This window comes from Mustelus asterias, chromosome 11, assembly GCF_964213995.1.
Source record: "Mustelus asterias chromosome 11, sMusAst1.hap1.1, whole genome shotgun sequence".
NCBI classification, from domain to species: domain Eukaryota; kingdom Metazoa; phylum Chordata; class Chondrichthyes; order Carcharhiniformes; family Triakidae; genus Mustelus; species Mustelus asterias.
The window spans coordinates 75,228,420-75,248,137 of NC_135811.1; the positions used below are offsets into that span (position 1 = coordinate 75,228,420).

The 19,718-nt window shown below is 41.7% G+C and overlaps 1 protein-coding gene across 1 annotated transcript in view; it reads left to right on the forward strand.

The window, feature by feature from the left end:
• LOC144500597 (26S proteasome non-ATPase regulatory subunit 11) overlaps positions 1-19,718 on the forward strand; it is a 72,145-nt gene that overhangs the window by 12,786 nt on the left and 39,641 nt on the right. Inside the window, exons 2-4 of the mRNA XM_078223775.1 lie at positions 14,364-14,465; positions 16,257-16,381; positions 17,107-17,178. Of these exons, the coding sequence (XP_078079901.1) occupies positions 14,364-14,465; positions 16,257-16,381; positions 17,107-17,178 (299 nt within the window). The remainder of the gene's footprint in view (positions 1-14,363; positions 14,466-16,256; positions 16,382-17,106; positions 17,179-19,718) is intronic.

Here is a 19,718-nt window from a genome sequence, read left to right on the forward strand (position 1 = left end):
GAAAGAGATTAAAAAATAAATTTTTAGTCTGAAAATGTACACATTCCCTGGGGGGAATTTTCCTGTCCCACCCGCCATGGGAATCGTGCAATGGACCGCTGACCTTGGGCGAGATTTTCTGGTTTTGGGGCGAGCGTGACAGGAAGACCACACCTCTGTCATTTAACAAATTTGCTCTAAAGGAACAAAGATTTCACAATGTGACTTTCGCAGCAAGTTTGGTGACCATTCCATAGGAAGCTTGGTAATCTGTGGGGGTAGGCAAGGACAAATGTGATGGTGATAAATGTATGGGTGAGTGACCTTAGTGGTGGTGAGCTGTGATAGAAAGATTTGACATGCAGTGCGAATAGAAATTAATTTGATCCAGTGCTGTTGTTATGAAAATTATTGACAAGTTTCAAACTGCTGCTGATTTAGTCAATATTTAAGTTTAAACATCAATGGGTTTGAGTTGATGCAATTTCATGCAATTCATTCCGTAGTAACCGGTTATTATTGGAGCACATGGTACTTATAATGAAAGCAGTCGTCACATTTAAATGAGTTAGTCGGCATCAAGCTTACAAATGTGAAATACAAAAATAACTTTGTAGTAACAGTATGCTGGAACACTGTTTCTCTGTCACATAGAAATGACAGTTATACTGTCATTTCTATATCTGACTGATGCCTCTGATCCTTTTGCCAGAAGCTACTTTTTGGTTTTTTGGGAATTCCTTTTTCAGTATCTCCTTCATTAGGTGATGCTAAGATCTAGTGAGTTACCTTCTGTATTTGTGTTGTTTTTTAAGGTTTCCATCTCTAGTTAAGGTGCCATAATTTCCAAATGGAATGAAAAATGCATGTTCACAATAATTGTGTAAACTGTTTATAAGATTTAAAGTGCGTTTTGTGCCAATCAATCACTTTCTAAGTGTCATTACATTTCGAGTTCTAAATCCTCATGTCTTCTTTGAAATCTATCCTACTCGTTATTCACGTATGCAGGATGTGCAATATGAGAGGTTGATGCTTCTTCGATGAGGTAGCTGATGATTGCAGATTCCTACCATACAGCTGAACATGTGGTCTTCTCACTTGCTTAGCTGCTTGGTACCACCTTGTTACAGTTGATTCTATGTCAGCGGGGCCCTCTAGAGTTATTGTTTCAAGTCCATGTGACTCTTCAGATCAGAGACTCTTAAGAGTCATACAGACTCAAAACTTTAACTTTGTTTCTCTCTCCACAGACGCTGCCAGAACTGCTGAACCTTTCCAGCACTTTCTGCTTTTATTTCAGATTTCCAGCATCTGCAGTAATTTGATTTTTATTGTCACATTATTGTGTCATGTCACACAGGACTTATTGGGCTATGATAACACAGTCAACTATCTCAGGTAGACCTACATTGTTTCTGGAAGGAGAAAAAGTGGTGGAATAGTTCCTCCAAAATATCTGTATCGTGTCTCACGGAGAAGAAATTTATAAGAGGTGAACTTTATTATTCAAAGAACAAAGAAAATTATAGCACAGGAACAGGCCCTTCGGCCCTCCAAGCCTGCACCAACCATGCTGCCCGACTTAACTCCTCTTGTTATCATCTTTCATGACATCAGCCTACTGCTCACATCCCAGGTTTTTGGGTAGGCACCAACAGTGGGGTAGCCCCTCTCCAATGTCATGAGCTCCGCTCCGAAAACTTATGGTATTTGCTACCAAATAAACCTGTTGGACTTTAACCTGGTGTTGTGAGACTTCTTACTGTGTTTACCCCAGTCCAACGCCGGCAACTCCACATCATTCATAGTGTAAGACAGAGCATGTCATAAATTATGGGAAACCAAGAGTAAAATGAGGAACTTGGATAATTAACATAACTAAAGAAAAAGTCCAGTGAAATTAATGGACTAAAGACCAATAAATGCTCTGGATCTGATGCCCTTACACTCCCCACCCCCCTCAAACAGGCATTTAGGCAACTAGCTATGGAGATGCTGCCCACATTGATTTTGATCTTCTGGAAGTTATTATATTCCAGAATAACCCTTGTGGATTAAAAGGGAGCCAGTGTAATCCTTATGCTTAAGTAAAGAGAGATGGGAAACAAAGAGCTATCAATTACCCTGACAGTTGATATCAGTGAATTACATAAGGGACTGAGTGTAATATGTGCCAATTCTGCTAACAGTGTAAATCTGGACAGAGAAGTAAGCTGTCAGAAGTATCTGAAGAAGCTGCAAGGGAACATAGACCCGTGAGTAAATGGGCAAGAAGCTTGCAGGTGGATAAAGTGAAAGTGTAAAATTATCCACTTTGGATGGAAGAATAAAAAGTGTTTTTTTGAATGGTTAGAGACTAGTAACTAATGATATTTGGATGGATTTGGGGCCCTTGTACACAAATCATGGAAAGGTAACGTGTAAGTTCAGCAAGTAATTAGGAAAGCAAATAATATGTTTGCCTTTATTGCAAGGGGGGTTGGAATATAAGAGTGAGGAAGTCTTGCTGCAATTGTATAGGACTTTGGTGAAATTACACCTGGAATGTTATGTATAGTTTTGGTCTCCTTGGCAAACAAAGACTATACTTGCCTTGGGTGGGGCTGGAATGGTTCATTAGCGTGATTCCTACAGTGAGAAGCTTTCCTATGAGGAGAGATTGCTTAGAATGGACTTTTATTCCTTAGGGTTTCAGAGAATGAGGTGATTGCGCTGAAATGTGTAAGACTTTGGGGCCTGACTGCGTAGATGCTGTTTCTCCTGACTGGAAAGTCTAGGATTAGAGGGTATTGTCTCGGGATAATGGGCCAACTATTTAGGGCTCTAATGTGGAGAAATTTCTTCACTGGGGGATGTAAATCCTCAGCATTCTCTACCCAAGAGAGCTGTGGGTATGCAGTTGATGAGTATATTCAAGACTGAGGTTTGGTACAAGGGGATATGGTGAAGAAGTAAAGCTGATGAAGTTCACCCATGACCTTGTTGAATGGTGAAGTGCTGTCAATGGACTGTATGGCCTATCCTATTTCCTGTTATTTTGTAGTGGTAATTGAGATTGCTGAAGATGTTTTTTTATATCTCCAATTCAACCCAATCAAAGTCCAATTCAAAGTCTCAACAAGTGAGACATTCCAGGTCCAAGCTGACATGCCAGGCAAGCCTCTTCCTGTCTTGAGCTAGATCTATATGATCCAAGCTGATTGGAGCAGGCATTGTACCCCCTCCAAGACTTGATCTCATTTGCATCTTAGCCAAAAGGTCTAGATGCCACTTTTAAAAAATTGCTTCAAATGAAGCCTCAGTGTAACCTCATGACTTCAACCAGTTGCAGGACTGCCGATACTATGCTTGATCTTAGCCAAAAGGCTGAGAAGCAATGAAGATGTTAGATTAAGAAAATGTACCCCTAGCTTTACACTTAACACTGGTTATGCGATTGCATGAGATCCTCTTTATAGCACATCCCTTATACCACAATGCTTCATTGGTTCCTGCAAGCTACATTTTAGCAAGTGCTAACTGGCATCAATTGTGATAAAGCCAGCTGTGCTTATCTACCCTTTTACATGATGGTTCATATCAGAAAGAGGTCTCCAGGTTTTATCATGCAATGCAGAGTCAGATGCAGTTCTATATGTAGGGAGTTAACTGATGAAATGTGGAGCGACCGCTAAGAAGATGGAGGCAGGCATCCACTTATTTGAGGCAAGAGAATTGAGCGAGTGCCAACAAAACATAAATTTAGAAAATGAACTTTTTAGAAATCCTCCCTACGACCCTGTGAATTTGTTGAGTTCTATATTTTGTTATACATCAATTTTTGTAGCACACTTGATTAGACACTGTTCTCCTTCTGTGGTGGAGGAAATGTTCAAGAATGTGTGTACATATTTGATACTGGACTGCTTGAGGGACAGTTTGGTTAAGTGCCATTACGGATTTACCATTTGAGCTTGGGTGTCAGGTGGACTATTTAGACTCCTTTCCACCTCCGTCCAAAATATTCATGATCTTATCCCCCCCCCCCCCGGCATTTAAATGCAGCCCTCCCTCCTTTTAAATTCAGGTTAGAGCATACATTTCTCCTGCTAAATGTAATAGAGGATATATCCATGTTAAAAACCATCTCTTCCAATGTGCTCTTGTAAAAATTGTTACTTTTGTTTGAAAGCGCAACTTCATTATTTAAGAAAGGGTGAGAAATCAGGAAATGATAGACCTATTGGTATAATGTCTGCTGTGATACATATTAGAATCTATAATTAAAGACAGAGAAACTTGAGCTAATTAAGAGTGTCAACATGGATTTGTACGGGTTGGTTATATCTAATGAGCCTAATTCATTTCTCTTTTATAGTCGTGAGGAGGGAAATGTCTATGGATGTAATTGGTTGGAGAAGGCACTTGAGGTTCGATGTAAGAGATTGTTAACTAAAGTTAAAGCGCATGGAATTAAAGACAAATTATTGTCCTGACCAGGAGATTGGTTAGCTGTTAGAAAATAAAGTACAGGTGTAACGGGTGTGCAAATTGGAAGAAAATAACCAATGGTGTTCCAGAACTATGCAAGGTCTCAACTATTCACTATATTCATCAATGACTTGGATAACACAATGGAGAACCATATGCAAGTTTGCCTTGCCTCAAAGGTTGGTGTTATAGTAAGAATTATAGAGGAAAACATAAAATTAGAGAGACATTGATAGATTAGGTGAATGGGCAAAACTGACAGGTGGATTCCAATACAAATAAGAGTGAAGACATCCATTTTGGACTAAAAATGGATAAATCTGAGTTGGCAGTGGAAGTTCTTCCTTTATTTGAGTTAAGACATCGCACAGGGTTGCAAGTTACTGTGATGGTTCTTCATGTGACTGTTGATTCTTGACCTGTGGATCTTTGTGCCAACTGATGCCCTCATCGATCTGAGTATTTAAATAGTGAAAGACTAGAAGCTGTGAAGGTCCAAGAGAATTTAGATGATGATTTTTGCAGGTCACTACATATTGTGGTAGTCTGGAACAAAGAATAATCCAAACATTAATGGATTGCTGGCCTTTGTTTTCGGAGCACCAGAGTATAAGAAGATAGAAGTCACGCGACACCGAGACAAAGCCCTAGTGAAACCATATCTGCCTAGAGTTCTGGACATACACCTTGGGAAACACATATTAGCATTGAAAGGACAGCAGCACAATTACCAGAATGTCATCAGAGTTCAAAGAGTTGGATTATAAAACAAAATTGCATTAGTGTTTTTCACAACCAGCAAACACCAGAATGCTTTACAGCTATCTGTAGTGAAGTACTTTTGAAGTGCAATTAGTTGTATGAAAAGCTGCTAATTGCATTCCGCTAACTCCCAGAAACAGCAATGCGATGGCCAGATCAACTAAAAATTTGTGTTGATTGAGGGAAACATGTTGGTCAGGACACTGGGGATAACTGCCCTGCTCTTTGAAGTAACGTCTTTTACATTCTTTGGAGCCGATACATGGAAAAGAGGGTACTTCCGGTGCAGTGAACTGTCAATACTACACGAGTGTCAACCGAGGAGAGAATACCTAAACTCGGGTTGTATTCCCTGGAGCGTTGATGGTTTAAGGGTGATTTAATTGACGTTTACAGTAGGGGTGGCACAGTGGTTAGCATTGTTGCCTCACAGCTTCAGTGACCTGGTTCGGTTCCCAGCTTGGGTCACTGTCTGTGTGGAGTTTGCGCATTCTCCCCGTGTCTGCGTCGGTTTCCTCCGGGTGCTCTGGTTTCCTCCCACGCTCCAAAGATGTGCGGGATAGGTTGATTGACCATGCTAAATTGCCCTGGGATGTGTAGGTTAGAGGGATTAGTGGGGTAAATATGTGGGGTGAAGGGAATAGGGCCTGGGTGGGATTGTTGTCGGTGCAGACTCAAAGGGCCAAATGGCTTCCTTCTGCACTGTAGGGTTTGTATGATTCACTAGATGACAGACTAGCCTGCACATGCCCAAATGCAGTGACATTATTTTAAATGTCACTGCCAATGAAGTCTCAGGCAGCTGCTTATAACAAAGATCTTGCTGACCAATTGCGTGCACCCAAGCAAATAAACTCTGCATTGACAAATTCCGCTTGGCATGCATGTATGTATTGTAGTCTGAAAGTCAGTTGAAAAAGTTCAAGTCCTGTACCCCTGGCTGTGCTCACCCCATTGCTGGCTCCCTCCCCGGCAGGGCTCGACTGTGCCTTGACCGCATCCAGGTCATCAAAGGCCACATTGTGAGACCCGCAGGCTGCCCTCAACATACCTGGAGATGCTAGGTCTGCACCTCACACCAGCACATGTAAATATTTCCAAAAGTTACGTGGACCCAGTAGGGCTGAACTGGTACGAAAACGGAAAATACTGGGAAATCTCAGCAGGTCTGGGCAAACGTTTAAAGAGAGCAAACTTTTAAAGAGAGCTAACGTTTAAAGTCTGGGTGACTCGTTGTCAGTGCTCGACCCTCTCCACAAATGCTGTCAGATCTGCTGTGATTTTTCCAATGTTTTCTGTCTTTGTTTCAGATTCCAGCATCCGCGGTAATTTGCTTTTATCTTGGGGTTCAACTAGTGCTTTATGTTCTGGCAAGTATGTTAGTCTTGTACTAAATAGAAATGTTTAATTGGTGTGAGCTCATGTGGACAGAGGGCAATATGAACTTGTTTGCCAATTACAATGTGGATGTCTTATGTATAGTCAGAAGTCTCACAACACCAGGTTAAAGTCCAACAGGTTTATTTGGTAGCAAATACCATAAGCTTTCGGAGCACAGCTTCTTCGTCAGATGGGGTGGATATCTGTTCTCCAACAGTGCACAGACACAGAAATCAAGTTACAGAAGTTCTGTATTCTGTAACATTCTGTAACTTGATTTCTGTGTCTGTGCACTGTTGGAGAACAGATATCCACCCCATCTGACGAAGAAGCTGTGCTCCGAAAGCTTATGGTATTTGCTACCAAATAAACCTGTTGGACTTTAACCTGGTGTTGTGAGACTTCTTACTGTGCCCACCCCAGTCCAACGCCGACATCTTCACATTATGTATAGTCAACAGGTGACAATGTGAGAACATTATTGCAAGGACATGTGCCGTTCATGGCCAGAAAGTAAAGCTGGTGAATGGATGATCCTTATTGACAACAAGGTCTTTTTGGGAGTGGGTCAAGTTGAGATGTTCCCGTGCGTCCACCTTCATGACTTGGCCATTGGCAGCAGTCAGTTGTAGCACCCCTTCAATTTAATTCTCTAGTTCCTCGTCCCATTTGTTAGATGAGGCATACACTTCCTCATCCTTCCTGCAGACTGATGTTCTCACCCCTTCTCCAGGTCAAGTTGTGTAGTGCAGAGCACATAATGACTATCCAGGCCACCCTCATTGCGTTGTGCTGCAGGGTCCCCAAAAGCAAAGACCAATGGTTTCCTCCATAGGGTTCCTTTATTGTGCCATGACCAGATTTACCTCTTCTGCCTCACTGCAAGGGGTTCTGACGGCATCTTCAACCAGATCTGAGCAAGGTGACCATGTCACAGATCTAATTTGTGGCCATGGGACAAAGGGATATAGACACCTGTAGTAACACTGCATTCAAGCATTGGCATGTGGCTGCTGACTGAATATCATGTTATTCGCATCTTGTGGTCACAGGCGATCTACATATTCAGCAAATAGGGTTAGGGTTGATGAAAGCTGCCAGATAGTCTTCTGCCGTGATGGCAACATGTATGCAGCCTATTGTATCCTGAACTCTTTCAGAAACCTGGCCATGGCTTCAAAACCCATTGCCCAACACCTGGAAGTCCTCATCTGTTCTGAATCTTGTGTGCTCTCCAACTCTCTTCTGCAACGCACTTGTAACCTTTGCAGTGGTGAATGGCAGCTTTTGAGATTCTGCACGTTACCAGTTGATCCCTGGGAGGAACTGGAGTCATGGGAGGTGTGGGGAGGGAGAGAGAGGGGTGTGAGGAAGAGTGGGGTCAGAGGCAGGAGGGGTTGCAGGGAAATGGTGGCAGGGCAGGGGCAGGAAGGCATGTGGCAGGGGATGGCAGAGGCAAGAGGGCATAGGGGCGGTGCAGAGTGGAGGAGGAGGGCAAGGGATTGGAGGCATGAGTAGGGGGAGGGGAAGTGGAGGAGGTGAGGGGGCAGAGCGGAGGTGAGGGGGAGAGTGGCGGGGGGAGGGGGTAGAGCGATTGGGGGGGGGGGGAAGTAGGGAGTGGGGTGGGGGCAGGCAGAGGGTGGGAGGGGAGGAGGCGGAAGGGGGAGGGAGGGGTCGATGAGAAGGACCAAGTCTGCGAGAGAGGGGCAGAAAGGCAGAGGGTATGAGCAAAGGGTGGCATTGAGGGGGAGGCCCCCCGGAGAGGGGGGGGGGGGGGGGGTTGCTCCTGACACCTGGTTCTCCCTGTCTCCCCCAACCCTGGGATCTCAACATGTTTGTCAGCCTATCATCAATAAATGTGGGAGAGAAACGGCATGTTATTTGGAGGAGCAGCACCTTGCAAAATTCTCCTCCTTTCCTGTCTGATTGGCATTTTGAAAACTGATTCCAGAGGCCACAGAGGATGACTTCACAGGACGCAATCTGGGCCGGAGATTGGACAAGCCTGTTGTAGCTCTTCTGCTGAGCTCCTTTCATATCTTGCCTATTGATCTTGGCCTGATCTCCCAATACTGCTTGAATCTCATCTGGCCTAAATCTCACTTTCTCCTGCTGTGCCGTAAATTATGGTTTTTGTAGCACTGTCGGTATATATAGTGGGATTCTTCAGGGTCCTTGTTTTCTGTTGCCTCGCTCTTTATTGGGAGCAGTGATACAGTGGTTAGCACTGCTGCCTCACAGCGCCAGGGACCCGGGTTCGGTTCCTGACTTGAGTCACTATCTATGTGTAGTTTGCACATTCACCTCAAGGCATGGGTTTCCTCCAGGTACTCGTGTTTCCTCCCACTGTCCAAAGATGTGCTGGTTAGTTAATAAGTAAATGGTTAATAAGTATACTTTAAAACTACTTTCCAAGAAAGCCTTGATAAGCTGTTGGAGTGTATGTTGATATAATTTTCTACCTTTTTTCTGCAGGTCTAAATAGGCTCCTTGCGTGACTTGGTGCCAACCCCACTTCCCTGGTACACAGAGTTTCTAACCTGCCCAGCCTTGCTTGATTGTGATAACCTCTTTATGGTGTGCTTTTGTGAACCTTTCGTTAGTGAGCTAGCAAGAGTTGATCAGCACAGATGGATTGGTGGTCCTTGGCTTTTTATTGGCAGTGCTAAAAGGGCTGAAATTTTCAGGAATTGGTAGAAAGCAGGGCATTGAACCTAATTGACTCCCAAGAGAAGGAAACACAGGTTCAAATTGTCTCCATCTGCACTGCAACATCACAGAACTCAATGATTCCAAATCGGGATGGTGTGTTACTCAGAGCGAGACTAGCAGATGTTGGTGTTACCATGAACTGAGAAATTATAAACTCTACTTTGATATAATTGTCACAATGTCAGCTGGAGTTGAAACTTCATGTGGCAGCGTTTTGTAAAACACTCCCTTTAAATTGTAACAAGCAAGCCTCAGTGGCAAAATCCAAAAACTGTGCAAAGTTTGAATGAATAAGCTTGTGGCCTAAAGGTTAAACGTTCATGGATCAATGTGTTACATTTACATCGCCTATATTCAAGGGAGCAGTATTGAGGTGGGTGGCAGGGAGGGGGAGGAGTGTGATGGCCAGGATAAGTACTAGGTTTAATTGGCGACAAAGTGCAATTGATGTGGCAGGCTGAGGCAGATGCTGGCCAGTTGGAAAATTGAAAGTGCTGTGCCATTGTAGGCATCAGGGTTCAAAATACAGGGCTGGGTGCAGAAGGTGGGTTTGCCTTTGAAAGCAAATTTGGCTACAATGCAGTCTGTCCTTTCATCCAAGTCACTAATATAAATTCTAAATAGTTAAGGCCCAGCAGTGATCGCTGTGGCACTCCACTTATTACAGTTTGCCAACCTGACAATCCATTTGTCCTGACTCTGTTATGTCAGTTAGCCAATCCTCTATCCATGCTAATGTACCAGCACCTTAAGCTGTTATCTTGTGTGGTAACATTTTGTGGCACCTTATCGGATGCGTTTTGGAAATCCAAATGCACTACATCTAATTATATTCCTTTATTTACCCTGCTTGTTACAATCCCAAAGAACTTCAATAAATTTGTCAAATATAATTTCCCTTTCCCAAACCATGTTGGTTCTGCCTGATTGTATTATGGTTTTCTAAATATTCAGCTACTACATTGGCAACAACATTTTCCCCATTACCAATGTTAGGCTATGGTTTCCTACTTTCTATCTCTCTCCTGTCTTAAATAGGGGTGTTACATTTCTAATCATAGAATAGAATCCCTACAGCGTAGGAGGAGGCCATTTGGCCCATCGAGTCTGCACCGACCATCCCCTATCCCTTTAACCCCACAGATTTATCCTGCTAATTCTCCTGACACTAAGTGACAATTTAGCATGGCCAATCAACCTAACCTGCACATCTTTGGACTGTGGGAGGAAACCGGAGCACCCGGACAAAAGCCACGCAGACATGGGGAGAACATGCAGACTCCACACAGACAGTGACCCAAGTTGGGAATCGAACCTGGATCCCTGGTGTTCTGAAGCAGCAGTGCTAACCATTGTGCCACCGTGCCTCCCTTAATCTGCTGGAACTTTTCCAGAATCCAGAGAATTTTGGAAAAATGCAGCCAATGCATCAACTATTTCTGCAGCTTCTTGTTTTAAGACCCTACAATGCAGGCCATTGGCTCCAGCGGACCTGTCAGTCTTGAGTTCCAATAGTTATCCTAATACTTTTTTTCATGAGTGATTGTTTTAAGTTCATCCCTCCATATTCCCCTGCTTTCCTACTGTTCTTGGGATGCTTTGTGTTTTCTCTTGTGCAGACAGGTAGCAAATACTTATTCAAAGTGTGCCATTTCCTTGTTTTCCATTATTAATTCCTAGTCTCGCTCTCGAAAGGATCAATGTTCATTTTATTTCCTCTTTCCCATATATATTTTATATTTTTGTACAAGCTATTGCAGTCTGTTTTATATTTCTTGCTAGTTCTCTCTCGTACTCCAATTTTTCCGTCTGTCATTCTTTTTCATCACCCTTTGCTATTTTCATCCACTCGACTCAATGCCACAAAGCTTTACATAGAAACATAGAAGATAGGAGCAGGAGGAAGCCATTTGGCCCTTTGAGCCTGCTCCGCCATTCATTACGATCATGGCTGATCATCCAACTCAATAGCCTAATCCTGCCTTTTTCCCATATTCTTTAATCCCATTCGCCCCAAGTGCTATATCCAGCCGCCTCTTGAATACATTTGATGTTTTGGCATCAACTACTTCCTGTGGTAATGAATTCCATAGGCTCGCCACACTTTGGGTGAAGAAATGTCTCCTCACCTCCGTCCTAAATGGTTTACCCTGAATCCTCAGACTGTGACCCCTAGTTCTGGACTCCCCCTCCATCGGGAACATCCTCCCTGCATCTACCCTGTGTAATCCTGTTAGAATTTTATAAGTCTCTATGAGATCCCCCCCTCAACTCCAGCAAAAACTATCCTAACCTAGTCAATCTCTCCTCTTACATCAATCCTGCCATCCACGGAATCAACCTGGTAAACCTTCGCTGCACTCCCTCGAGAACAAGAACATCCTTCCCCAGAAAAGGAGACCAAAACTGCACACACTACTCTCGGCGTGGCCTCACCAAGGCCCTGTATAATTGCAACAACATATCCCTGCTCCTGTACTCAGCCTCTTGCAATGAAGGCCAACATGTAATTTGCCGCCTTTACCTCCTGCTGCACCTGCATGCCTACCTTCAGTAACTGGTGCACAAGGACACCCAGGTTCCACTGCACACTCCCCTCTCCCAATTTACAGCCATTCAAGTGGTAATCTGCTGCCTTGTTTTTGCTTCCGAAGTGAATAACCTCACAGTTATCCAAATTATACTGCATCTGCCATTGATTTGCCCACTCGCATAACCTATCCAGGTCATTCTGAAGGATCTCTGCATCCACATCACTGTTCACCCTCCCACCCAACTTGGTATCATCTGCAAACTTTGAGATGTTACATTTTGTTCTCTCATTCAAATCAATAATATATATTGTGAATAGCTGGGGTCCCAATACCAATCCCTGTGGCACCCCACTAGTTGCTGCCTGCCAACTTGAAAAGCACCCATTAATTCCTACTTTGTTTCCTCTCTGCTAACCAGTTTTCTATCCATCTCAATACACTTGCCCCAATCCCATGCGCTTTAATCTTACACAATAATCTCTTATGCAGGACTTTGTCAAACGCTTTCTGAAAGTCCAAATATACCACATCGACTGGCTCCCCCTTGTCAATTCTACTAGTTACATCTTCAAAGAATTCCAGCAGATTTGTTGAGCATGATTTCACCTTCATAAATCCATGCTAACTATGTCTGATCCTGCAACTGCTTTCTAAATGCTCTGCTATAAAGTCCTTGATGGATTCGAGAATTTTCCCCATTACCGATGTTAAGCTTACTGGTCTAGAATTCCCTGTTTTCTCTCTACCTCCCTTTTTGAATATTGGAGTGACATGAGCTACCTTCCGATCTGCAGGGACTGTTCCAGAGTCTATAGAATCCTGGAAAATGACCACCAATGCATCCACTATTTCTGGAGCCACTTAAGTACTCTGGAATGTAGATCATCTCCTGGGGATTTATCTGCCTTCAATTCCATCAATTTTCCCAGCACCATTTGTATACTAACAGTGATCTCTTTCAGTTCCTCCCTCTCACTAAATCTTGCATTCTCCAACATTTCTGACATCTGATTTGTGAAGACAGAACCGAAGTATGTATTCAGTTGTTCGGCCATTTCTTTGTCCCCTCTTATACATTCCCCCGTTTCTGTCTGTAGGGGATCGACATTTGTCTTCACCACCCTCTTTCTCTTCACATATCTATAGAAATTCTTAGTGTCAGTCTTTATGTTCCCTGCAAGCTTACTTTCGTACTGTATTTTCCCCTTCTTAATCAATCCCTTGGTCCTTCTTTGCTGAATTCTAAACTGCTCCCAATCCTCAAACCTATTATTTTTCTTGGCCGATCTGTATGTTTCTTCCTTGGATCGGATACCCTCTTTCCTTTGTAAGCCATGGCCCTCTTACTCATTTTGCTTTTATGCCAGACAGGAATAAACAATTGCTGCAGTTACCCCATGCGTTCCTTGAATGTTTGCCTTTGCCTATGTCAATCTCTGTCATCCCTTTAAGTAACTCTCCCCAATCTATCAAGGCCAACTCGTGTCTCATATCCTCAAAGTTTCCTTTATTAAGATTTAGCACCATAGTCTCCGAATCAACTGCTTCACTCTCCATCTTGATAAAAAGCATTAGCTGGCTCTTTCTAATATTTCTCGTTGGCTTGAAGCTTTGCCTTTTTACCAATCCTCCCCATCCACAGCTTGCCATGTATACCTTCCTGTGGGTGCTATGAATCTGAAATAAAAATGAGAATTCTGGAAAAATCCAGCAGTTCTAGCAGCATCTATGGTGAGGGAAAGTTATTTCAAGACCTTGTGACACTTCAGAGGAAGAGTTATATGGACTCAAAATGTTAGCTCTGTTTTTCTCTCTGCACAGGTGCTGCCAAACCTGTTGAGATTTTCCAGCAGGTTTTCAAGCTTGCCGGTCTTGTGTAATTGAAGTCCGAGGCTAAATACAGTGTGCGCCTTGGGACTACCTGTTCTGTTGTGCAGATCATCTCGGTGCCCAGTTCATGTGAGCCTGTTGATATAGATCTATTTCTAGACCATTGTTTCAATTATCAGGACCCAGACTGAATCGGTATGTTAGTAGCAATCTAATTTGGTATTTGAAAGTAAAAAGATTTGCTGGACATTATAGGCAAAATTTGTTTACACATGGTGATCAGCCTGTTAATTACTCATGGGTTCCTGCGAAGGGTGTCTCACTCAGTCATGGCAACATTGGAAAGCCAGATCTATAAAACTTGCAATACAAATTAGTCACCTGCAATATTTATGGACTGCATCCTGTGTAAAGTTTCCCTTTCCTGGCCCTTTCAGTTGACCATCTAAAGTTGCACAGCTGGTTTTCCTGAGCGTTTTTACATATTTAAAACTCTAAGCACTAACTTTGTGAAGTACTTTTCTTCAACAGCTAAATGTTGTGTTTTATAAAACCATCGAAGTCTGCTTTAGAAGATGTCTACCTCCTTCCAAGTGATGGATCTGCAGGCATTTTAACAGTATATAAAAAGCCCAAGCTAGTACATTTTTCCAAAGCTACTGGACTAAATGTCTCATTTATTCTATCTTTCAGTGAAACGGGATATCCAGCAAGATGATGAAGAAGCTGTCCGTGTTAAGGAGCAGAGCATTCTGGAGCTGGGGGGTCTCTTAGCCAAAACAGGGCAAGCAGCAGGTAAAATATAGAGCAGTTGCCTCTCTAATTGGGGTGGTATATGTGCAGCAAGATGTATTGAGTGCCCGTGAGGCCTATCTACAAAACGTGTTTCTATTTAGAGCATTCTGTGTCCGTCTATTGCATTAAAAGGTAGTATGCTGCATCATAGAAGAGAAAAACCGGTGCCCAGTGATCCTTGCTTGTTTTTTTTTCAATTTGCAGATTTGCAATAGCGCCGATGTTTTTCAACTGGACCTATCCTGTGTGCAAACTGAAATAATTTTGGTAGCATTAGTTGAATGAGTTTAGAGCTTGAACTAACTTCTTAAAAATCTTTTTCTTCAGAGTTTCTGGACATTTTCAGTGATAAAGCACAAGGAGGCCATTTGATGCATTGTGCCTATGTGAGGTTTTTTTTGAAAAAGCTATCCAATTAGCCCCACTCTCCTGACTACCAACAGTGCTACATTTTCCCCTTCAATTATTTATCCAGTTCCCTTTTTTAAAAGTTACGATTGAATTCGCTTCTACCATGCTTTCAGGCAGTCCATTACATCATAACTCATTGTATTTGAAAATAATTCATTTTCTTCTGGTTATTTCTTTAAATCTATATCCACTGGTTTTCAACCAACCTTCTTGCTTAGAGATATAGTTTTTGAATATTGTAGCTTGGGGAACCTCTAATTTCCCATTGCTTTCTCATGACAATACCTCAGGCAATCAGTCAACTTGCCAGTCAGTCGGCACACTTTTGTCCTGCATTGTAAACTGTTGTGACTGTGATTTGGCATTCTTGTCCTGATGAGTGCAAGATGAAAAGCTTGAGCAGCATGCCTCTCTTTTCAGCAAGATTCAAGGACTGCTACCAAGTGACTGTTCAAATATTTGCTGTAAAAGGGTGCTTCATTGTCGCCTTTTCAGGGCAGTGTGGAACTTGTAGAGTAATTGTTGGCAAACCTGCCCCATGCAAGTCCTTATGGAACTGTATCAGTGATAAATTCTGCATTGGGTCACTGATTTGCATGCTTTTGTATAAAAGGTATGCTTATGTTTTTGATCATATGCTAAATAAAATGTCATCTCCAAGAAAACACTCACTTTTGAGAATGGAAGCATTGCGAAACAAACCGTACCCCATAATTTATTAATCAGTTCCCATTTTAAAATTGACCCCCATCTTAAAATTAAATCTGAAGTGAACTGTACCTATAACTCCAAGCTGGAATGCACTTTGTCTAATTTGATGCATGGATCATAATTCACTTTTTATACTAAAATATAAATTGATATCCAATTGTGACTCCCCAGTGGAAGTACAAAACTCCTGCTTTATCTGTGAAGTTTTTGGCAAACCTAAAAATCAATTGCATACTAAGAGAGCTCCAAAACCTAGCAACATATTTAAAAATCTTCTTTCATGAATACATTAGCATACTCCTAAGGAGACATTGCCCTTCTTTCACAAAAACACACTTTATTTCTTTGTTTCACCCTTTCTCTTTGAATTACTCCAATAATCAAGATTTGGGCAATAGTAATTAGGTGACAGACCATATCTAATGTGCATTTTCTAGAGTTTGTGGGCAACCACTGTGAAAGTGATCTGTAAGTTCTAATTAAGTAAAAGTTGGAAAATGCTCTCGAGTGTTTATTGGTTTCTAAGCCTTCAAAACATCTTCATTATAAAGAGAAAGTGCTGAACTGGTACCACTAAATTATGACTGGCCAAGAAATTCTGGATCTTGTTTTTCATTTTGCATATAATGGAACTCTGAACATTTGAAATTCATTCTGCCTCTCTTAAAGAGCTAGGGGGACTGCTGAAGTACGTCAGACCATTTCTAAATTCCATCAGTAAAGCCAAGGCTGCTCGGTTGGTTCGGTCTTTGCTCGACTTGTTCCTAGATATGGAAGCAGCAACTGGTCAAGAGGTAAGAGCGAACAGTGGTGAACAATTTAGCTGCCCAATGCTGATTTTCTGTTGAATGTTTAATCTTCCAAATAAAATCATAGAACCTAAATAGAGTAGCATTAATGTCATGACCAAAAGCTGTTGGACTGCAACATCTCATGCATACCATTAGTTCAGTGAATCCCACCAGCTTCGCGGACATGCATGGATAAAGGTCAAGTTGAAAGCCTAGTCCATCAATCCTTACAACTGTTGGTTGTTGTATGGTGAAGGGGAATTGCTAAATAAGCAGCAAACCACCTAATGCAATTTCACCATGGCTAAGTGATGGTCTCATTTGAGAATGGAGTATCTCGTCTAGGCTGGCGCATCTTTGTGATGCTGAAAGAGTACTGCACTTTTGTGATGTCGTCTTTCAGATGAGGCCCCATCTACCCTTGTGTCTGTAATAATCCAGGACACTTTCTTTGAAGAAAAGCAGAGGGGGTTCTCCAGTGTCTTAGCCATGATTCTCAGTGATCAACAATTTCACTCTGCATACCATGGCCCCACAGACAACAAAGCTGCTGGAACCTTTCTACACATTATTGAGACTGCAAAAGGTGGCCCACTAGATTGTATTAACATAATGGATTTTTGTTTGCATAGTTATATAAAGTGCTGTGCCCTCGCATCAGAAATAATTTAGCTTGCTTTTCCTTGTACTTGGCCATTGTGGAACTAACTGAATTGCGGTCTTCACAGGTTGAATTATGTTTAGAATGCATTGAGTGGGCAAAATCTGAGAAGAGGACGTTTTTACGCCAGGCTTTGGAGGTATGTTTCTGAATTTAAAATTGGTCTTAACAACGGAAGTAGTAATAAATAATATCCAGTTAAAGTCTCTGGTTCATCCATGAATTCAGAAGAAACTTCTGAATCAATTATTTTTCAATTTAACAAATGGGTGTTATTTTCATTTTTTTCTGTAAGTTTCTCGAGCAAATTACTGAAAACCCTTTTTGCAACAACGAGAAATCTTTTGACTAATTTTCCATTTTCAGTTTTTTGGCGTTGTAGATTTGGGGGAAAAAAACTTTATGTAAAATCATTGTTTTCGTTTTCTTGTATCATGTGGAGGAATCCCTAATGTTAATTTTGACGTTCAATGCATTGAACTACTAGAATTTTTTGATATTCAGGACCTTGCTAGTTTCCTATGGTAGCGAGAGAAATCATGTTGACCCAGTGCTTGTAAACTTTCTAGCTAGCAGCTGGTTGTATTGCTGCAGGAACCTTTGAACATGACACCGACCCACTGTCCTGAGTAAGGGAGTTGAATGACTGTTAGTAGTTTTGACTGAGCACTTCAACTATGGAACTTAGTTGCCTGTGGTGTGATTCATTGCAAAAATGGGGCTTCCAGATTTGTAAATCTGTATCTTATGAGTAAACACCTAACATTGCAGAATTATTGTTAGTTTGTCTGCTAGAAATATTAGTTCAGAATAGAAAAAGTGTGTACACACCATTTGTACTTCTAATCCATCGTCATTGACTTTAAAATTAGTGATTTATATTTCGGAGTTAAACTAAATCGCCTCACCATTGACCTTTGATTTTTTTTTAGCTTTGTGGACGGATTACTGAAGTTTCAGGCATGCAAGGAGAACTTAAAACTCGCTCTGATTTGCGGGGTTGGTGTTGTGGTGTAGAATGATAAATGTTTGCAAGGAGGTATCAGCCAGGAAAATTGCGTAGATAAATTTGAAAAGGGAAATGTGGAATAATTTTCAAGAAGTTTGTGAAACATTCACAGCTGAACATTTCCCAGAATCTTAATGTGCTTTAAAGTTTGTCTCAAAATATATAAAAATATCCTCAAGTCTGATATTGTGAGCTTGCTGTGTGGGAAGGTGCAGGTGAAAACACTCATACTTAGCACTCTGCATTATTTTAGTATAGCAACTTTCTTGAGAAAGGAAATCCTTGTTTATATTATGGATAATTATTTCAGCACCAAGCCTAAGTTCATAAATAACTACAATGTACAAAGTTCATAAACTGGGCATTAGTTTGATCCAATATAGTATTACACACTGAATTGCATAAGGGAAATTGGTGAGTAGGAAATCTGCAACTAGGCTCTGACTGTTGATTTGGATGTCTGGTGGCTCCAATTGCTTGTTTGAGTTAAAACAACTGAGGCTGGAACCTGCTAAGGGAAAAGTCCTGTGGAGTGAAGGTATGAGGTCCTTGAATGTGGCCCTTGAAACTTTGGGTACGTCAGAACAGTTGTGAAAATAGATGATTGGCACACCATAAAGCTACGATGATGTTTAGGGTTATGGTGTAGGCTTGTGTTCATCCACCAAAGGTTTCAATGCCACATAAGTTATCTTGTATTCCTGTTGCTAAAGATGTTTATCAGGATCAAAAAGTTCTGCTTAGTTAGTCCGAATGAATTCCAAGTCTGATGTTCAACAGGGTCACAAACATTCTCGGTATCTGGAGGAATCATCAAATCTTGTGGTTGACTCAGTCGGGAACAATCTTCTTTGATGTTGACAAAGTTCCTGGAGTGTAATGTGCGGATAGGACATAACCAACAATTTTACGAGCAGGGGGTGAACTCTATGCTATGTTAAAGATGAAGTGCAGCCATGAATGATGTAAATGTCTAGAAGTAATGATTTTGGAGCTAAGTGTTAAGGATTGTTGACTTACCTTGAAGCAGCCCATTTGAGGCTAGGAAACTGGCACTCCCCCTCTGTAGTTAGTATTTCTAACTCCAAGAAGGGAGATTTTAAATTAATAAGGCATCTTGCTGATTGCAACATCACCATCTTTCTTTCTTTTTCCTTATGCATCCTTCCTTCTCTAGAATGTTTGGCAAATGTATTGCGGCAAATGGGCTATAATGAAAACAGAACAGGATTTAATTGCCATGATTATTGTCTGAAGCAGGTTGTAGTGTAGCTTTAAATAAAATTTGAATGGTGTAAGTCTCCAAGAAAGTCGCTTATACTGCTTTCATGCACTGTAAGACTTTCAACCCTAGTGCTCATATCACCCTCTTGGAGAATTTGGAAGCCCATTGAATTTTATTCAGGTTGCGTACTTAAGCTCCAAGGTCCCACAGACAGTTGGAAAACTTGCTGAATATATTTGTACGTCTGCCCACTATCACCATTTCATTCAATACCTATAGGGTGTTGGGTAGCATAGTAAAGGGCAGTTTCAAGAGTATGTTTCATTCATTTTTGACTTGCTGTCCACTTAATGACTGAAACTTGCATGTCAGTTGTCTAGTAGCCAGTTAGGAATAGAACAGTATATTTCTAACATCTGTTGACTTTTGAGGTCAAAGAGCCATG